This window comes from Somniosus microcephalus, chromosome 4 (genome assembly GCF_052327205.1).
Source record: "Somniosus microcephalus isolate GS21.2 chromosome 4, FLI_Smic_1.0, whole genome shotgun sequence".
Taxonomy (NCBI): Eukaryota; Metazoa; Chordata; class Chondrichthyes; order Squaliformes; family Somniosidae; genus Somniosus; species Somniosus microcephalus.
The window spans coordinates 35,095,622-35,117,029 of record NC_140990.1 but is presented as its reverse complement, the minus strand read 5'-3'; the positions used below and the strand labels follow the sequence as shown (position 1 = coordinate 35,117,029).

General features: G+C 50.7%; 1 protein-coding gene across 1 annotated transcript in view; it reads left to right on the top strand.

The window, feature by feature from the left end:
- Nucleotides 1-6,562: 6,562 nt before the first annotated feature.
- The window catches only part of LOC147118610 (uncharacterized), an 82,277-nt gene continuing 67,431 nt past the window's right edge, over nt 6,563-21,408 (top strand). Inside the window, exon 1 of the mRNA XM_085983945.1 lies at nt 6,563-7,233. Within this exon, the coding sequence (XP_085840071.1) occupies nt 6,563-7,233 (671 nt within the window). The remainder of the gene's footprint in view (nt 7,234-21,408) is intronic.

The following is a 21,408-nucleotide window of genomic DNA, read 5'->3' as shown; positions in this document are numbered from 1 at the left end:
TCAACTCACGCCTCATACCATCATAGTTTCCTTTATTTAAATTCAGGACCCTAGTCTCTGAGTCAACTACTTCATTCTCCATCTTAATGAAGAATTCTATCATATTTTGATCGCTCTGACCCAAGGGGCCTTGTACAACAAGATTGCTAATTAATCCTTTCTCATTACATAATACCCAATCTAAGATGGCCTGATTTCTGGTTGGTTCCTCAACATATTGGTCCAGGAAACCATCCCATAAAGCCTCCAGTAATTCTTCCTCCTCAGTATTGTTCCTAATTTGGTTGGCCCAATCTATATGTAGATTAAAGTCACCCATGATGACTGCTGCGTCCTTATTGCACGCTTTACTAATTTCCCTTTTAATGCCATCCCCAACCTCCACATTACTGTTTGGAGGTCTATATACCACTCCCACTAATGTTTCCTGCCCCTTGGTATTTCTCAGTTCTACCCATACAGATTCCACATCATCAGAGCTAATATCCTTCCTTACAATTGTGTTAATCCCTTCTTTAATGCGCAATGCTACCCCACCTCCCTTTCCTTTTTGCCTATCTTTCCTGAATATTGAATACCCCTGGATGTTGAGTTCCCAGCCTTGGCCACCCTGGAGACATGTTTCCATAATCCCAATCAAATCATATTCGTTTACCTCTATTTGCGCAGCTAATTCATCCACCTTATTACGAATGCTCCTCGCATTAAGACACAAAGGCCTAGAAATTCAGTTGGCTGCGCCAGGCGTTAGCGCCTTAGGAGGAGCAGATCTTGAGCACTAGGCGCTTGGCGCCCGGGCGCAGTGCGATCTGCGCCTCGCCCCAACTTCAGTAGACATTTAGCGCCGGCGCAAAGTCTTTGCGCGCGCTCAGCTGCGCGCACAGAACATGACGTCATTTCGTCGTGCAACACCCTTTGTGCGCCCGGAACCGGAACTTCACTCGCGCCGCCCCATTGTGTGCTGGGCGGCCCTAACGACTGTGAAGTGGAACAGTACACAGCCGAGGCGGGCCGCGGGGAGCGCAAATTAAAGGGCACTTTCCCTGCACTATAAAGGGCAGCCATTTTGCAGCATTCACTCTTGTGCAACGGATTTTTGGAGAGAGACCAAGGAACAGAGCTTACTGCTTTGGCCCAACACTAGGACAGGTCTTTTTGGCTTCAGGCCAGAGCTGTGCAATTCTCTTTGCCTTCATTGAGATTTCAGTGTTTGCCAGCATATTATGGGGGCTGCATTGGGTGCCAAAGCTGAGTTTCAGCATTATGTCGGAAGGGCTTACAGACGCTGTGAGAGAGTGGCAGCCCTGGCTAGATGCAGAGGGGGCAACAGGTGTCACCAAGTGAGGCCTTACCCACCCAGGGTATACCGCCAGCAGTTCTCCTATCTCAACATGTCTGCCGCGCAGTGTGTTAGGAGGCTGCGATTCAGAAGGGAGGTGGTTGCAGACATCTGCCAGCTGCTTCACAGAGATCTGCATCCACAGCTGATGCGCAGGACGTCTCTGTCGGTGGCAGTGAAGGGGACGGTGGCTCTCAACTTCTATGCCACCGGCTCCTTCCAATCCACTGCTGGGGACATCGCTAACATCTCCCAGTTCGCCGTGCATTGCTGCATCCGCCAGGTGACCAATGCCCTTTTCAGAAGGAGACGTCAATTCATCTCCTTCCCCATGACCCTGGACAAGCAGCAGCAGCGTGCAGTGGGATTTGCAAGAATAGCGGGCTTCCCCATGGTGCAGGGCGCCATTGACTGCACGCATGTGGCTTTGCGGGCACCTCTGGAGCATGCCGAGGATTACCACAACCGGAAGGGCTACCATTCCCTCAATGTACAGCTGCTGTGTGACCACAGGCAGCGCATCCTAGCTGTCAATGCCCGCTTTCCAGGCAGCAGCCACGATGCCTTTATCCTGCGACAGACAACTGTGGCTGACATGTTCCAGGCACAGCCTCACCCAAGAGGATGGCTTATCGGGGACAAAGGCTATCCTTTGTGTACCTGGCTCATGACGCCGCTCCGCGCGCCCACGACCCCTGCTGAAGAGGCATACAACGAGAGCCATCAAGCGACCAGGAATCTCATCGAACAAACAATCGGCATCCTGAAGCAACGGTTCCGCTGTTTGGATCACTCCGGGGGAGCCCTCCAGTATTCGCAGGAGCGAGTCTCCCAATTCGTCGTCGTTTGCTGCATGCTGCACAACCTGGCTATCCGCAGGACTCAGGCACTGCCACCTCACGTTGGACCACCACCTCAGGAGGAGGAGCAGGAGGAGCATGAGGAGGAGGAGGACGAGGAGTACCAGCCCAGGAGGGAGGCACAAGGTCCAAGGGCCGCCCGTCGGCGGCTTATTGAACGTCACTTCTAGGCCCCCTGTCAGGGAATGGCTTGTGCCAATGAAAGAACATGATTGCAGCCGCTCCGCAAGCCCTCAGCCGGTTAAGGCAACAAACACTTCAAAGATCAAACATGGACAATGTGAATAAATAAAATGGTTTATTGTACAAACTCAGGGCCCTTCCCACATGAAAACCAAGAACACACGAAACCCCCAAAAAACACTCACACACATGAGTCACTCCCACAACCTGGGGAGGATTAACCAAAGATGTAAATAAAAATGGCCTCATCCTTGGCCTTCAAAAAACAATCTTTCCACAAAACACAACATTTGGACACACCCTCTACTTTGTGTCCCGCGAGGGCGATGCCCTCTGCAAACCTTGCCGGCCCCTGGATGCCCTGCTGCTCCTCCTCAAAGTGAGGCCAGTGGCTGCTGCAAGGCTGGGGGAAGGCTCCTGAGGGGCACATGTCATGACGGCAGATGCCCTTGGGGGTCAGCCTAGATGAGGTCTGGCCCTCGAGGGGCTGGCTGGTGAATGCTGCAGCTGTCGCTGGCCAGCATCAGTCGCTGCAGCAGCTCGTGGCAGCTCCACTGGGGGAGTGGCAGTGGCGGCTGGAGGAATGGGGGCAAGCTGGCAGATGGCAGGCGCTCGCTGGTCACCTGAGACACTGGCACTCGCCCGGGCCAGCACTGCAGCATGTGCAGCAATCTGCCGAGGGACAGACCGCTGTGCTGCTGCAGTGCGCCGGGTGCCCTGGCGATGCCGGGCTGACACAGCGAGTGTGGCAGCAGTGAGTGCCCGTGTTGCCCTGTTCTGAGACCGCATCAGAGCAGCCAGTGACTGCACGGCACCACTGATCACCTGGCCAGTCGCTGCCAGAGAGGCCCCGAATTCGGTGACACTCCGAGACAGGGACTGGCTGGCCTCAGGCATCCGTCCCACTACCCCCATGAGCTCCGTGTGCCGGCGCTCCGAGTCCACGGACATGTCCTCGAGGCGGCGCATCTCCTCGGCGTTGACCGTCTCCGGACTGGAGGCCGGACTCTCCCTCTGGGGAGAAGGCCGCCGAACTGGCCGACCCTTCCTGCGTTGCTGGACGCCGCTGGGCCCAGCAATTGGACTCCCCTCCGACCCTTCCCCCCTCTGGGGAGAAGGCCGCTGAGCTTCCACCCCCCTCCCGCGTTTCTGCAGGCCGCTGGTCCCAGGAGCTACATTCCCCTCTGACACTTCCGCCACGCTCCCCTCCAGGGAAGACATCTCCCCTACAGTGACATGGCTTGCCGCGGCTGAGGGTTCCCCTGATGGGCCGCCTTCCTCTTCTGAGGGGCTGTCACTGGCAACTTCAGGGACCTCCTCCTCACCATCTGAAAGCAGGAAGGCACAAGAGTAGCTTTAGAGTGAGGAGAGGGCGTCAGCGAGGGATGCATGAGTGGTGGCATTCAGCGCATTGGTCGGACAGTGGCAAAGGATGTAGATCTGATGCGCAAGTGGGACGAGAGAGGTCCAAAAAATGATGTCCTTACCATTGGTGCCCAGAACAGGGTCGGCATCTCCAGATGCAACGGGGCCAATCACCCGGGCACCCATGATGCGCTCCACGCGCTGTTGCAGCTCGGTGAGCGGCTGGATCTGGGGTCCGCCTCCCCCGGTCACAGTCCAGCTCCTCTTATTATTGGCCAGCTTGGCCTGCAAGAGAAAGGACGGCCTCTAAGTACAGTGTGTAGCCCTGATCTTGTGTGCACTGCCTCCCATGGTCGAATAGCCTGGCCAGTCTGTAGCCCTGATCTTGTGTGCACTGCCTCCCATGGTCGAATAGCCTGGCCAGTGTGTAGCCCTGATCTTGTGTGCACTGCGTCCCATGGTCGAATAGCCTGGCCAGTGTGTTAAGTGTACAATGTGCAATTGATGTTTATGACTGACCCATAGCTGCTGCATGAGGGCTGGCCATTAGGGCTTTCAGGTCCCTTTGCCCATAATGTGAGGTGCACATGCAAGGATGAGGAGGACACTGGAAAGGGTACTCACCCTGACAATCCTGGCGAGGTCATTTAGTTTCTTGCGGCATCATACCGCGCTCCTGGGGACCTCACTGTTCGATGTCACCCTGGTGGCGACATGCCTCCAGGCTCCCCGGTAGACGCGGGCCGGCGGCTTCCTCCCATTGTCTGGGAACAAAATATGGCGTCTCTTCTCCACAGCGCTAACCAGCACCCTCAGATCAAGCTCTGAGAAGCGCTGTGCTCGTTCACGGGCCTTCTCCATACTTTGAGGCGCTATATGGGTCCAGCAGCAGTGTTCAGGCCTAGCTGGAGGGCTCCAGTGTGCAGGGCTTGGCAGCAGACCAAGTCGACCCTTCCCCCTTAAGAGCTGGCCGGCGCCAGGGTGTCTGCTGTCAATCAAGAAATGGCCGCACCTGCGCTGCGCCCGGCCTCGGCGGTATCACTCAGCACCTCCGGCTTAGCATCTAAAGAGAGCCGTGCATCGCCAGTTTTAGCGCTCGAGCAAACTCTTAAGGCGAAGCTAATGAATATCGGCGAAGTGGCCTCGAATTTGCACCGGGCGCAAACTTTAGCGGCCGCCCGACTTTACCGCCCCAAAAGTGGCTATAATGAATTTCTAGGCCAAAGCCTTCAGGCTTGTTTTTTTAACGCTCTTATACCTATTAGAATGATTATTTACTGTGGCTATGTTTGATTTAAACCGTTGATTTCTCTGACTGCCACTTTTGTTTTTCTCCTTCCTGTCTTTTGCTTTTATCCTTGTTTCCCTTTCCTCTCTCTCCCTTCTCAGGTTCCCAACCCCTTGCCATTTTAGTTTAAACCCTCCCCTTCACCTCGACAGTAATTAATCAATATGCATGTTTCACCTTGAAACCTACGGACCTTAGGTTGTAAAGAAGTCCCTCATGCAATACTTTGTCAAAGGCCTTTTGGATGTCCAGGTAAACTACACCATTTAATTTGGGATACGCCCCATTTAATTCGGGAAGTCATCTCTTTCAAAAAATGTCTAAGAAGTTGGTTAGGGAAGATCTATCTATTAACTCTGATTCTCTCTCCACAGATGCTGCCTGACCTGGTGAGTATTTCCTGTTTTTATTTATAATAGAGAAGGGTGAAGCTGTGTCTGTGCCTTTAACAACAGCTGCCCAGACACAGGGTGCTGTCTCTTTAAGAATGAGTGACGGGGACAATCCAGATTCCTCTTTCAGGCTTTCTGGGGAGGATGCCAGGATCCCAGCGTGCAGGCGCAGGACAGGCTCTGTGCGGTCGCCGGGCAGAGCTGCAGGTCGGTGGGAGCGGGGTCGGGAGATTAATAAACGGCGGGTAGGCCACGCCACAGGGTTTATAAAGTTGGAGAAGGGCCTCAGGCCCGAATGAGATCCAGCGGCCTGGTCTGTGTTCCGCCAGACGGCAGCGGTGAGGCTTTTTCTCGGTGATAGGCCCGGGTTACGCGCCGCCATCTTAGTAGAGGAAAGACGGACTGGTTCCGCCTGCAGCAGGGCGCCTGCGTGGCCATCTTTGTACAGGAACAAAGAGTGGGCGGGGCTTCAGTGTCCCGGTGACCAGTAGACCCATTGACTCATTGATTTTATTCTCACTCTGCACACTGCGGGTGTAGAACTGAACCCAACCAGAGTAGAGGGAGGGGGATAACTGGGAGTGGAGGAAAGAAATGTTGGAGATGGTGCGATTTCAGCACAGAGAGGAGGGAGAGTGTGTGGGACGGGGATTTACAGCTTTGGGGGAACAAGAAAGGAAAGAATGTTCCATAGAAACTAGAATTGTCTGTTCTGAATTTCTAGCCTGTATTTACAGTGATGACTTTTGTAAACTACTTTTACAGGGTTTTAGAAGGGGAGGATTTGCAGATGGGTAACTTGATCCAAACATCACAACAAGATCTGATAGATTCATTCCATCCATCTGGACCTGAATATCATCGGCCTTTGAATGTGGAAGGAGGAATTTCTGTCTGTTCTGTCTTGGAAAAGATTTCAAACATCAGTGTGACTGGAAAAGCACCAAGACACACACACCCGAGTGAGAGTGTTCCAGTGCACTGACTGTGAGAGCTTTAACCTGCTACACAGCCTGAAAAAACATCACACTGTTCACAGCGGGGAGAAACCGTACACGTGTTCTGTGTGTGGACAAGGCTTCAACTGATCATCCAACCTGGCGAGACACAAGGACACCCGCACCACGGAGAAACCATGGAAATGTGGGGACTGTGGAAGGGGTTCAATTACCCGTCCCAACTGGAAACTCATCGACGCAGTCACACTGGGGAGAGGCCGTTCACCTGCTCCGTGTGTGGGAAGGGATTCACTCACTCATCTGCCCTTCGATCACACCAGCGAGTTCACAGTGATGAGAGACCTTTTAAATGCGCTGATTGTGGGAACTGCTTTAAAAGTTCTGAGGGACTAATTCAACATCAGCGAGTTCACACTGATGAGAGACCGTTCAGTTGCTCTCACTGTGGGAAGAGGTTCAGGCATTCTTGCAACCTCATTGTATACCAGCGAGTTCACACTGGGGAGAGACTGTTCACCTGCTCTGTCTGTGGGAAGGGATTCATTTGTTCTTCCCAACATCTGAGACACCAGCGAGTTCACACTGGAGAGAGGCCATTCACCTGCTCCGTGTGTGGGAAGGGATTCACTCAGTCATCCCACCTCACTGTACACAAGCAAGTTCACACTGGGGAGAGACCATTCACCTGCTCCGTGTGTGGGAAGGGATTCATTAAATCATTTCACCATCTGAGACAACAGCGAGTTCACACTGGGGAGAGGCCATTCACCTGCTCCGTGTGTGGGAAGGGATTCACTCAGTCATCCAACCTGCTGACACACCAGCGAGTTCACGACCGACTGCAGGGGTTGGATTCTGCTGTTATTGCTGCTGTTAATCACATCCAGGACTGAACCATGTTCATTCTGGCAGTTCGGGTTTGTTTCTGCTGATGTTAATAACCCTTTAACTGGGCTGGAGTTTAATATTTTAATATGTCAAATAAATCAGCTTTGTATCAAACACACAGTGTGTCGAGTCCTTGATTTCTCCAAGATAAGAGGAGACTAATTGGTGTCCTGTTACCGACTGCTCCATTTTTGGGCTTTTTCTCCTTTCTAACTCTAGACTATTTCAGTTCTCATACCTTCGGTTACTCTCATGGACAAGTCCCAGCTCCCCATACATTCCAGAGTGCTTCTCCTAGCCTTGGTATCCAGGGAAGGTATCAGTAACATGCCCGGGGTCACTAAACACAAAACCCAGTCTGTTAATCACTTTCAGCTACTGGGCTTAGCGTGTGCCCCACAGCATCTCTCTCACCTTCGATGTGTGAATAGAGCATCGCGCCTCACAACCTGGTTTTAAATTTGAATCCACTCAGCAAATGTATTTAACAACTAAAGCCAGAGGGGAGATGAGACATTTTTCACTCAATGAGTTGTGATCTGGAATGCACTGTCTGAAAGGGAGGTGGACGCAGATTCAATAGAAATTTTCAAAAGTGAATTGGATCTACTTAAAGGAAAAGTTTGTGGGGCTGTGTGGAAAGGGCCGGGGAGTGGGATTAATTGGCAGCTCTTTCAAAGATGATCATGGCCCTATAAGGCAGCTCTATATTCACAGGAGAAAGGCTGATATCTAACTCCTCGAGAACAGAGAAAGATCCCAACTCTCTGAAAACACCTTGAATTCTTTCTAAAAGCCTTTCAAATGCTGACAGATTCCTTCCTTCTTTTGAAATTCCACTTCCGTGCACCGGGGGTGCAGGCAGTGCTGGGCACAGAGGGAGAAGCAAACTGGGTTCAGAGAGGGCAGGCTGGGTTTACCCTGAGATTTCTGATTGAGCAGGTTAATAAGGCCGTTAAAAAAACAATCCAAGCACTGGGGTTCATTTCTAGAGGGATAGAATTGAACAGCAGAGAAGTTCTGTTAAACTTGTTTCGAACCTTGGTTAGACCACACTTGGAGCACTCTGCACAGTTCTGGTCTCCATGTTATCAAAGGATACAGAGGCACTGGATAGGCTGCAAAAAAGATTCACAGGGATGATGCCAGAACTGAGGGGATATACTTATCAGGAAAAACTGATCAGTCTGGGGCTGTTTTCTCGAGACCTGAGTAGCATGGATAGAGGATTGGTTAACGGGCAGAAAACAGAGAGTAGGGTTAAACGGATCTTTTTCAGGTTGGCAGGCTGTAACTAGTGGGGTGCCGCAAGGATCAGTGTTGGGTCTCAGCTATTTACAATCTATATTAATGACCTAGATGAAGGGACCGAGTGTAATGTATCCAAGTTTGCTGATGATACAAAGCTAGGTGGGACAGTAAGCTGTGAGGAGAACACAGAGCCTGCAAAGGGATATAGATAGACTGAGTGAGTGGGCAGTAAGGTGGCAGATGGAGTATAATGTAGGGAAATGTGAGGTTATTCACTTTGGTAGGAAGAATAGAAAAACAGAATACTTTTTAAATGGTGAGAAACTTTCAAATGTTGGTGTTCAGAGAGATTTGGGTGTCCTCGTGCAAGAAACACAGAAAGCTAGCATGCAGGTACAGCAAGCAATAAGGAAGGTAAATGGGATGTTGGCCTTTATTGCAAAGGGGTTGGAGTATAAGAGTAAGGAAGTCTTGCTACAATTGTACAGGGCCTTGGTGAGACCACACCTGGAGTACTGTGCACAGTTCTGGTCTCCTTATCTAAAGAAAGATATACTTGCCTTGGAGACGGTGCAACAAAGGTTCACTAGATTGATTCCTGGGATGAGAGGGCTGTCCTATGATGAGAGATTGTGTAGAATGGGCCGATACTCACTGGAGTTTAGGAGAATGAGAGGTGATCTCATTGAAACATTCTGAGGGGGATTGACAGGGTAGATGCTGAGAGGTTGTTTCCCCTGGCTGGAGTGTCTAGAACTAGGGGTCACAGTCTCAGGATAAGGGGTCGGCCATTTAAGACTGAGATGAGGAGGAATTTCTTCACTCAGAGGGTTGTGAATCTTTGTAATTCTCTGCCCCAGAGGGCTGTGAATGCTGAGTCTTTGAGTATATTTAAGGCTGAGATAGAGATTTTTGAACTCTGGGGGAATCAAGGGATATGGAGAAGGGGCAGGAAAGTGGAGTTGATGTCGAAGATCAGCCCTGATCTTATTGAATGGTGGAGCAGGCTCGAGGGGCCGTATGGCCCACTCCTGCTTTTATTTCTTATGTTTCTTATGATAGACGTCTTTAAAACTGTGAAGAGGTTTGATAGGGTGGACGTAGAGATGTTTCCTTCTGTGGGGGAATCCAAAACTAGGGTCCATAAATATAAGAGAGTCACCAGTAAATCCAATGTGGAATTCTTTACCCAGAGAGTGGTGAGAATGTGGGACTCGCGACCACATGGTGTGGTTGAGGTGAATAGCACGGATACATTTCAGGGGAAGCTCGATAAGTACACGAGGAAGAAAGGAATAGAAGGATCTGCTGATAGGTTTGGATGAAGAGGAGCAGGAGGAGGCTCGTGTGGAGCAGAAACACCGGCATGGATCAGTTGGGCCGAATGGCCTGTTTCTGTGCTGCAGACTCTCTGTAACTCTGTGAATTCCTCATCCCTGTGGGAGCCGATATTAGTCAAAAACTGCTTCTTGGGCATTTCTGACAGTCAATATAAGTCGAGACTGAACCAATCACACAGCTTGGTGACAGATTGAATTTTTCCTCTCTCCAGCCTGTAACCGATGAAACTTGTAACACTGAGGCTGAAATTCCACTGCCGTGTGCCGGGGGTGCAGGTAGTGCTGGGCCGAGAGGGAGCAGCAAACCGGGTTCAGAGAGGGCACGCTGGGTTTGCCCTTGACCTGGGCTTTCCGTTGAGCATGTGCTGGGGCCCAGTGGGATTTCACTGCTCCGGGGTATTCCTGAGTGTGTCACAGGAACATTAGGAACAGGAGGAGGCCATTCAGCCCCTCGAGCCTGCTCCACCATTCAATTAGATCAGGCTGATCCGTATCTTAACTCCATTTACCCGTCTTTATTCCACATCCCTTGGAACAATTACCTCACAAAAATCGATCATCTCAGTCTTGAAAGCTCCAATCGACCCCCAGCAACCACAGCCTTTTGGGGGAGAGAGTTCCACATTTCTACTACCCTGTGTGAGAAAAAGTGCTGCCTGATTTTACCCCTGAATGGCCGAGCTCTTATTTTAAGATTCTGGCCTCTTGTTCTTGATTCCAGCACCAGAGGAATCCTCCATGGCCTCCCCTCTCCTTATCTCTGTAAACTCCTCCAGCCCTACAACCTCTGAGATCTCTGCACTCCTCCAATTCCGGCCACTTGCACATCCCCGATTTTAATCGCTCCACCATTGACGGCCGTGCCTTCAGCTGTCGAGGCCCCAAGCTCTGGAATTCCCTCCCTAAACTTCTCCACCTCTCTACCTCTCGTTCCTCCTTTAAGACGTTCCTTAAAACCTACCTCTTTGAACAAGCTTTTTGTAAAGTCCGCACCTCAATAATACACGGACTTCGGGAGAACAGTTTAACAGGTACTTTACTGAACAGGAGACAACGTCAGACTGAAATACAGAAGCCTGCTACTGCCTTTTATACAGAGGTGGTCACTGCCGGTACTGCAGTCTAAACCCAGTTATTCCCTTAAAGGTACATACACAACAATTCCTCCCCTTTTAGATAAACAGTACATAACATTCATTTAACAACTAAATAATAACTAATTACAATTACAATTTTCTCAGTACTATATACATCAACTGAAATAATCATTTATAAGTTCAGTCTTTGAGGAGGCTTCCTGATCCTGACTGGATAGCGTCTTTCTTGAGTATCCTGTTCTTGCGGTGGAGTTGATTCAGGCTCATTGTCATTGGTTGGTTCGTCAGCTTCCAATACCACTGCTTCTGAGGTAGACGAAATCTGTACTTCGGGCTCATTACCAGGTGCACATGCTTGTGGTATTGATTTGGCTTGTTCCTGTGACTCTAGAATCTGGTCAGCATGGCATCTCACGATGCTCTCTCCAACGTCCACTGTGTACATTAGTGGTCCCTGCTGTGTGCATATCGTTCCTGGCCGCCATTTTTCTGTTCGGTAGTCGCGGGTCAAGACTGGTTGCCCTATCTTGAAGCTCCTGGTTGGCTTCTCATTTATGTGCTGGAACTGCTTATCCTCAACATCTCGTCTTATGTTTGGTTTGAGCAAATCCAAGCGACATCTTAGCCTTCGGTTGAAAAACAGTGCGGCTGGAGTTTGGTTGGTTACTGCATGTGTCGTATTCCGGTAAGCAAACAAGAAATTATCCACCTTGTGTTGTAGTGGTATGTCATCATTATACATTGCCTTTATGGCCTTTTTAAAGGCCTGAACAAACCTCTCAGCCAATCCATTTGTGGCTGGATGATATGGGGCAGATGTGTAATGTTTTACCCCATTATTCTTCAGGAACCTCCGGAAATCCTCAGACACAAACTGTGGCCCATTGTCGGAGCAAATCTGTTCTGGCAACCCATTCCTGGCGAAGATGGTCCTTAGGACTGCAATAGTTTTCTCCGTGGTGGTGGAGGACATTTTAATGACCTCTGGCCATTTCGAATGGGCATCCACAGCGATTAGAAACATTGAGTCCATAAATGGACCAGCAAAATCAATGTGTACCCGTTGCCATGGAGATGAGGGCCACTCCCATGGATGTAGCGGGGCCTGTGGTGGAGCGTTTTGGACCTTCTGGCATCCTGTGCATCTCTTGGTCATACCCTCGATCTCCTTATCGATTCCCGGCCACCACACAAACGCCCTGGCTAGGCTCTTCATTTTTACCCCTCCCAGATGACCCTCATGAAGCTCATTGAGCACTCTATCTCTCAACTTGGGTGGAATTACCACTCGGGATCCACACATCAAGGTCCCCCGGCACACTGACAGTTGTTCTCTCCTTGGCGAGAATGCTGGCAACAGTGAGTCGCCATATGCTGGCCATCCCTTCACCGTCAAATCATAGACCCGAGAGAGTGTCGGGTCATTTCGGGTTTCCTTCTCAATACTTGCGTTTGTAACAGGCAAACATTCGACTATGGTCGCATGGAATATCTCCACAGGGTCCACTGCAGGTGCTTCTTCCGCCGTAGGCAACGGTAGGCGCGACAGGCCATCTGCGTTCCCATGCTGTTTCGTACCATTGTACTCTATGTCGTACTGATGCGCCCCTCGGAAAAGTGACCATCTTTGCAGCCGTTGAGCCGTCATCACCGGAACGCCCTTCTTTGGGTTAAAAATGGAGACCAGGGGCTGATGATCAGTCAGTAGGGTGAATTTCTGCCCGAGCAGATAGTGGTTGAACTTCTTCACCCCCCACACCAGGCTGAGGGCCTCCCTGTCAATCTGGGCGTAGTTACGCTCGGCTGAGGTTAGCGAGCGCGATGCAAAGGCTATTGGCCTCTCTGAACCGTCACGGAATTTGTGTGACAGCACCGCTCCAATGCCATAAGGTGACGCATCACATGCCAACCGAATCGGTAGTGTTGGGTTGTAGTGGGCCAATACTCCTTTTGAAGTGATTAGGCATTTACATTCCTGAAAGGCATGCTTACACTCATCACTCCATTTCCATGTTACTCCAGTTTGAAGCAGGGCATTCAGTGGGTGCAGAATTGTAGATAAATTCAGCAAGAACTTATGGTAGTAGTTCACCAACCCGAGGAACGACCTCAGTTGCGACACATTTTCCGGTGCTGGAGCCTTGACTACAGCCTCAATCTTGTCCGGCGATTTATGCAACCCTTCCTCATCAATCATGTGGCCACAATACGAGATTTGTCTCCTGAAGAACTCGCATTTGGGGCGGTTGGCTCGTAGCCCATATTCCTGCAATCTCGTGAGCACCTGCTCCAGGTTGGCAAGGTGTTCATTGTCATCTTCGCCTGTAACCAGGATGTCGTCCAAATAACACTGGGTCCCCGAGATCCCTTGCAGGACTTGTTCCATTGCCCTCGGCCAAATAGCCGGGGCCGATGCTACCCCGAATACCAGTCGATTGTACTGGTAAAGGCCTTTGTGAGTGTTTATCATGAGGTATTTCCTAGATGCTTCTTCCACCTCCATTTGTAGATACGCTTGAGCCAGGTCAATCTTTGTAAAACGTTTCCCTCCAGATAGTGAGGCAAAAATATCTTCTATCCGCGGAAGTGGATACTGTACTGTGTGCAGAACTGGGTTCACAGTCACCTTGAAGTCCCCACAGATGCGAACCTTCCTTGGCTCCCCAGGCGAGCTGCTCAATGCTTTCTTCATTACAGGAACGATGGGTGTGGCCCACTTGCTCCAGTCCACCTTGTACAGCACACCCGAATGCTCCAGACTCTCCAGTTCAGCTTCAACAGCTGGGCGGATCGCGTATGGCACCGGTCTGGCCTTGAAAAATTTTGGGGTTGCGTTATCCTCAATCTTTATGGTTGCCTTTACTCCTTTTAGAGTCCCAAGTCCTTGCTGGAACACCTCTTCCGTGTCAGATAGAATTTATGACAGACATCCAGGTGCGACGTCATCATCCTTTTTGTCAGTCACAGTTAGCGCCAGAATGGAATGCCAATCCAATTGTATTTTTCAGATCCATTCACGTCCCAATAATGGTGGTCCTCCATCTCGTAGTATATACATATATAGTTTCTGTGTTTCCTTGCCGTTATATTTAACTGGCACCCTTATTTTTCCTCTGGGGTAGACCTTTTGCCCCGTGTATGTCTTCAATACAATGGACGTGTCCTTTAAGGGTATGTGTGAGAATAGCCGCTCATAGTCTCGTCGATTCATGACAGTTAGGGCTGATCCTGTGTCCAATTCCATCTTTACTGGGGACCCTGCTATCATGAGGGTGACCCAAATGGTTTGGTGATCTTCCTTTGCGATCACGTTGTGTAACTTTAAACAACTTAGTCTCCTGATCCCGGAGTCCTTATCACTCTCCTGATCTTCCGAACTACTGTCTGTCAGTTTCTTTACTTTCCTGTACTGTTCCTTAGTAGTTCTTGTCGTGTTGGTTTTCTTTCCCGACCTGCAGACTCTTGCTATATGTCCCATTTTCCCGCATTGCCTGCATACTTTGTCTTTAAACCAGCAGTCCTTCTGCTCATGGGTTGTTCTGCCGCAGCGATAGCACTTTTCTGCTCCATACGCCATTTCGTTAGTGCTGTATTCTTGTGGTTTCTGTTGTATTTCTGCAGCTCCCCGTGCTGCTGCTTCGTAGGATACTGCCACGCTGAAAGCCTGTTCTAGCGTCAGGTCCTTTTTTGAAAGTAGTCGTTTCTGGGTTCCTTCACTCTGGAGCCCACAGACAAACTTATCCCGTAAGGTGTCTGCCAGTCCTGCTCCGAACTGGCAGTGCTTCGATAACTTGCGTAGTTCCGTAAGATAGTCAGCATTTCTCTCATCTTTGTGCTGGTTTCTTTTATGGAACTTGAATCTTTCTGCTATCAGCAGTGGTGTAGGGCTTAGGTGTTCCTGTAAGACATGAACAATCTCCTCAAAACTTTTCTCCATTGGTTTAGCTGGGGTAATTAAATTCTGCAATAGGCTGTACGTACTCGCACCCATCAGATTTAATAATACCGACGCCCTCTTTCCATCGGCCACCTCATTTGCCTTGCAGTACACTTCAATTCTTTCCACATACGTGGTCCAGTCTTCTACCTCGTTGTCGAAAGCAGTGATACTGCCACTTTTTGGCATCTTGGGTGATTTAAAATGGCACCTCCCGCGCTTTTGCTTCTTCCCCAATGGAATAAAATGGCGCCTCCCGCGCTTTTGCTTCTTCCCCAACGGGATAAAATGGCGCATCCCGCGCTTTTGCTTCTTCCCCTTGCTGCCATGCTGCTCCTAGCGTTCTACACGGTAATGGCGGCGACCCGCAGCTTCGGCGCGTCTCGCTTTCCTTCCCCCCGTTTATTTTCTCTCCACTGCCCTGTACTTGAGCACCGACCGCGCCCTGTGCGCTCCACCCTCTCTCTCTCTTGTTTTCTTTTCCCGGCGACGCTGCTCGGCCCGTTTTGTAGAGCCACTCGCTCGAGCTTCAGCCCGCCACAGTCCGGAAGGGTCAGTGCACTACCTGCTACCAGCACGATTTGCTGGAACACCTTAACTGGGGGCCAAGCACAGCTCTCCACAGTCTCTCCCGCAATTCTCCGAACACCGATGAATTCTTTGGGCGGTTGCCCTCTGTCGACGCCCGTTGCTCAGACTACGACCTCCAAGAACCCTCCTCTCAGGGCGAGATCCCCGTGAGATGATGCCACACTGCAGGTGAGTTCGGAACTTACTCCTCGCCACTGTAATGTCCGCGCCTCGATAACACACGGACTTCGGGAGAACAGTTTAACAGGTACTTTACTGAACAGGAGGCAACGTCAGACTGAAATACAGAAGCCTGATAGGGTCTTATATACAGGGGTGGTCACTGCCGGTACTGCAGTCTAAACCCAGTTATCCCTTAAAGGTACATACACAAAACTTTTGGTCATCTGCCCTAATATCTCCAAATGTGGCTCAGAGTCAAAATTTGTTTGATAACGCGACAGTGAAACACCTTGGGATGTTTTACTACATTAAAGGCGCTATCTAAATGCAAGTTGTTGTTGTTACTCTCCAACACCCCCTCACCCCAACTCCTCTTTCACCCCTACTCTCCAAACCCTCACCCCAACTCCTCCTTCACCCCTACTCTCCAACACCCATCACCCCAACTCCTCTTTCACCCCTACTCTCCAATCCCCTCACCCCAACTCATCTTTCACCCGACACTCCAGCACCCCACACCCCAACTCCTCTTTCACCCCTACTCTCCAACCCCACTCACCCCAACTCCTCTTTCACTCCTAATCTCCAACCCCCCTCACCCCAACTCCTCTTTCACCCCTACTCTCCAATCCTCTCACCCCAACTCCTCTTTCACCCCTACTCTCCAAACCCCCTCACCCCAACTCATCTTTCACCCCTACTCTCCAACCGCCCTCACCCCAACTCCTCTTTCACCCCTACTCTCCAACCCCCCTCACCCCAACTCCTCTTTCACCACTACTCTCCAACCCCCTCACCCCAACTCCTCTTTCACCCTTATTCTCCAACCCCCCTCACCCCAACTCCTCTTTCACCCCTACTCTCCAACCCCCCTCACCCCAACTCCTCTTTCAACCCTACTATCCAACCCCCCTCACCCCAACTCCTCTATCACTCCTACTCTCCAACCCCCCTCACCCCAACTCCTCTTTCACCCCTACTCTCCAACCCCCCTCACCCCAACTCCTCTTTCACCCCTACTCTCCAACCCCCCTCACCCCAACTCCTCTTTCACCCCTACTCTCCAGCACCCGCACCCCAACTCATCTTTCACCCCTACTCTCCAAACCCCCTGACCCCAACTCCTCTATCACTCCTACTCTCCAACCCCCCTCACCCCAACTCCTCTTTCACCCCTACTCTCCAACCCCCCTCACCCAAACTCCTCTTTCACACCTACTCTCCAACCCCTCTCACCACAACTCCTCTTTCACCCCTACTCTCCTACCCCCCTCACCCCAACTCCTCTTTCACCCCTACTCTCCAACCCCTCACCCCAACTCCTCTTTCACCCCTACTCTCCAACCCCCTCACCCCAACTCCTCTTTCACCCCTACTCTCCAACCCCCCTCACCCCAACTCCTCTTTCACCCCTACTCTCCATCCCCCCTCACCCCAACTCCTCTTTCACCCCTACTCTCCAACCCCTCTCACCACAACTCCTCTTTCACCCCTACTCTCCTACCCCCTCACCCCAACTCCTCTTTCATCCCTACTCTCCAACCCCCTCACCCCAACTCCTCTTTCACCCCTGCTCTCCAACCCCCTCACCCCAACTCCTCTTTCACCCCTACTCTCCAACCCCTCTCACCCCAACTCCTCTTTCACCCCTACTCTCCAACCCCCTTCACCCCAACTCCTCTTTCACCCCTACTCTCCAACCCCCTCACCCCAACTCCTCTTTCACCCCTACTCTCCAACCCCTCTCACCCCAACTCCTCTTTCACCCCTACTCTCCAACCCCCTTCACCCGAACTCCTCTTTCTCCCCTACACTCCAACCCCTCTCACCCCAACTCCTCTTTCGCCCCTACTCTCCAACCCCCTCACCCCAACTCCTCTTTCACCCCTGCTCTCCAACCCCCTCACCCCAACTCCTCTTTCACCCCTACTCTCCAACCCCTCTCACCCCAACTCCTCTTTCACCCCTACTCTCCAACCCCCTTCACCCCAACTCCTCCTTCACCCCTACTCTCCAACCCCCTCACCCCAACTCCTCTTTCACCCCTACTCTCCAACCCCTCTCACCCCAACTCCTCTTTCACCCCTACTCTCCAACCCCCTTCACCCGAACTCCTCTTTCTCCCCTACACTCCAACCCCTCTCACCCCAACTCCTCTTTCGCCCCTACTCTCCAACCCCCTCAGCCCAACTCCTCTTTCACCGCTACTCTCCAACCCCCCTCACCCCAACTCCTCTTTCACCCCTACTCTCCAACCCCCTCACCCCAACTCCTCTTTCACCACTACTCTCCAACCCCTCCCTCCCCAACTCCTCTTTCACCCCTACTCTCCAAACCCCCTCACCCCAACTCCTCTTTCACCCCTACACTCCAACCCCCTCACCCGAACTCCTCTTTCACCCCTACTCTCCAACCCCCATCACCCCAACTCCTCATTCACCCCTGCTCTCCAACCCCCTCACCCCAACTCCTCTTTCACTCCTACTCTCCAACCCCCTCACCCCAACTCCTCTTTCACGCCTACTCTTCAACCCCCTCACCCCAACTCCTCTTTCACCCCTACACTCCAACCCCCTCACCCCAACTCCTCTTTCACCTCCACCCTCCAACCCCTCTCACCCCAACTCCTCTTTCACCCCTACACTCCAACCCCCTCACCCTAACTCCTCTTTCACCCCTACTCTCCAACCCCCTTATAGATCCAAATCTAGTGGGAGGATAGAGGATTGGGAAAACTTTAAAAGACAGCAAAAAATAAAAAAAAGATTGATTAATAAAGGGAAGATAGATTATGAAAGTAAATTAGCAAAAAATATAAAAACAGATAGTAAGAGTTTTTATACTTATATAAAAAGAAAAAGGGTGGTTAAAGTAAATGTTGGTCCCTTAGAGGATGAGACCGGTAAATTAATGGTGGGAAATATGGAGATGGCAAAAACACTGAATGAATATTTTGTATCAGTCTTTACAGTAGAGGACACTAAGAATATCCCAACACTGGACAAACAGGAGGCTATCGGGGGGGAGGAGCTAAACACGATCAAAATCACGAAGGAAGTGGTACTTGGTAAAATAATGGGACTCAAGGCGGATAAATCACCTGGACCGGATGGCTTACATCCTAGGGTCTTGAGGGAAGTGACGGTAGGGATTGTGGATGCATTGGTAATAATTTTCCAAAACTCCCTGGACTTGGCAAAGGTCCCGGCAGACTGAAAAACTGCTAATGTAACACCCTTATTTATAAAGGGCAGTAGGCAGAAGGCGGGAATCTATAGACCGGTTAGCCTAACATCCGTGGTAGGTAAAATTTTGGAGTCCATTATTAAGGAGACAGTAACAAGTCATTTGGATAATCATAATTTAATAGGACAAAGTCAGCATGGTTTTCTGAAGGGGAAGTCATGTTTGACAAATTTGCTGGAGTTCTTTGAGGAAGTAACATATAGGGTGGATAAAGGGGAACCAAGTGGATGTAGTGTATTTAGACTTCCAAAAGGCATTTGACAAGGTGCCACACAAAAGATTATTGCTTAAGATAAAAAATCACGGGATTGGGGGTAATATTCTAGCATGGATAGAGGATTGGCTATCTAACAGAAGGCAGAGAGTTGGGATAAATGGTTCATTCTCAGACTGGCAATCAGTAACTAGTGGTGTTCCGCAGGGGTCAGTGCTGGGTCCCCAACTCTTTACAATCTATATTAATGATTTGGAGGAGGGGACCGAGTGTAACATACCAAAGTTTGCAGATGATACCAAGATGGGGGAGAAAGTAGTGAGTGAGGAGGACATAAAAAACCTGCAAGGGGACATAGACAGGCTAAGTAAGTGGGCAGAGATTTGGCAGATGGAATACAATACTGGAAAGTGTGAGGTAATGCACTTTGGCAGGAAAAATCGTAGAGCAAGTTATTATCTTAATGGCAAGAAACTGGAAAATACTGAAGTACAAAGGGATCTAGGGGTCCTGGTGCACGAAAGTCAAAAGGTTAGTATGCAGGTGCAGCAAGTGATTAAGAAGGCCAATGGAATGTTGGCTTTCATTGCTAGGGGGATAGAATATAAAAATAGGGAGGTATTGCTTCAGTTGTACAAGGTATTGGTGAGACCGCACCTGGAATACTGCATACAGTTTTGCTGTCCATACGTAAGAAAAGACATACTTGCGCTCGAGTCAGTACAAAGAAGGTTCACTCGGTTAATCCCGGGGATGAGGGGATGGACGTATGAGGAGAGGTTGAGTAGATTGGGAATCTACTCATTGGAGTTCAGAAGAATGAGAGGCGATCTTATTGAAACATATAAGATTGTGAAGGGGTTGGATCGGGTGGATGCGGGGAGGATGTTCCCGATGATGGGTGAAACTAGAACTAGGGGGCATAGTCTTAGAAAATGGGGCTGCTCTTTCAAAACTGAGATGAGGAGGAACTACTTCAGTCAGAGGGTGGTAGGTCCACGGAATATGCTGCCCCAAAAAGCTGTAGAAGCTACATCATTTCATAAATTTAAAACAGAAATAGACAGGTTCCTAGAAGCAAAGGGATTTTAGGGTTACGGCGAGCGGGCAGCAATTTAGACATGAGTCTAGGTTTGGATCGGTCATTGCCCTGTGGGAAGCAGGGTGGGACCAGGGGCTGTGTAGCCTGATCCTGCTCCTAGTTCGTGTGTCTAATTCTGGTAGATTCAGGAGATGGTTCTGTGATAGTAGATTGGCGGTTAGGATCAGGTCGCCATGATCTTATTGAATGGCGAAGCAGGCTCGAGGGGCCGATTGGCCCACTCCTGCTCCTATTTCTTATGTTCTTATGTTCTTATGTTACCCCAACTCCTCTTTCACCCCTACTCTCCAGCCCCCCTCACCCCATCTCCTATTTCACCCCTACTCTCCAACCCCCATCACCCCAACTCCTCCTTCACCCGTAATCTCCAACCCCCCTCACCCCAACTCCTCTTTCACCCCTACTCTCCAACCACTCACCACAATTCCTCTTACACCCCTACTCTCCAACCCCCCTCACCCCAACTCCTCTTTCATCCGTAATCTCCAACCCCCCCTCACCCCAACTCCTCTTTCACCCCTACTCTCCAACCCCCCTCACCCCAACTCCTCTTTCACCCCTAATCTCCAACCCCCCTCACCCCAACTCCTCTTTCACCCCTACTCTCCAACCCCCTCACCCCAACTCCTCTTTCACCCCTGCTCTCCAACTCCCCTCACCCCAACTCCTCTTTCACCCCTGCTCTCCAACTCCCCTCACCCCAACTCCTCTTTCACCCCAACTCCCCAACCCCCTCACCCCAACTCCTCTTTCACCCCTACTCTCCAACCCCCTCACCCCAACTCCTCTTTCACCCCTACTCTCCAACCCCCTCACCCCAACTCATCTTTCACCTCTACTCTCCAACCCCCTCACTCCAACTCCTCTTTCACCCCTACTCTCCAACCGCCTTCACCCCAACTCCTCTTTCACCCCTACTCTCCAAACCCCTCACCCCTACTCCTCTTTCACTCCTACTCTCCAACCCCCTCACTCCAACTCCTCTTTCAACCCTACACTCCAACCCCCCTCACTCCAACTCCTCTTTCACCCCTACTCTCCACCCCCCTCACCCCAACTCCTCCTTCACCCCTTGATGCGCTATCAATTACTCATAAAAGAATGAGAGTTAAGAGAGTAACTAAAGGCTTTTATTAACAAAAGAATGAAGGTCTGCCTCGAGTGGTTGACCGGTCCAGAAATACAAAGGGCTGG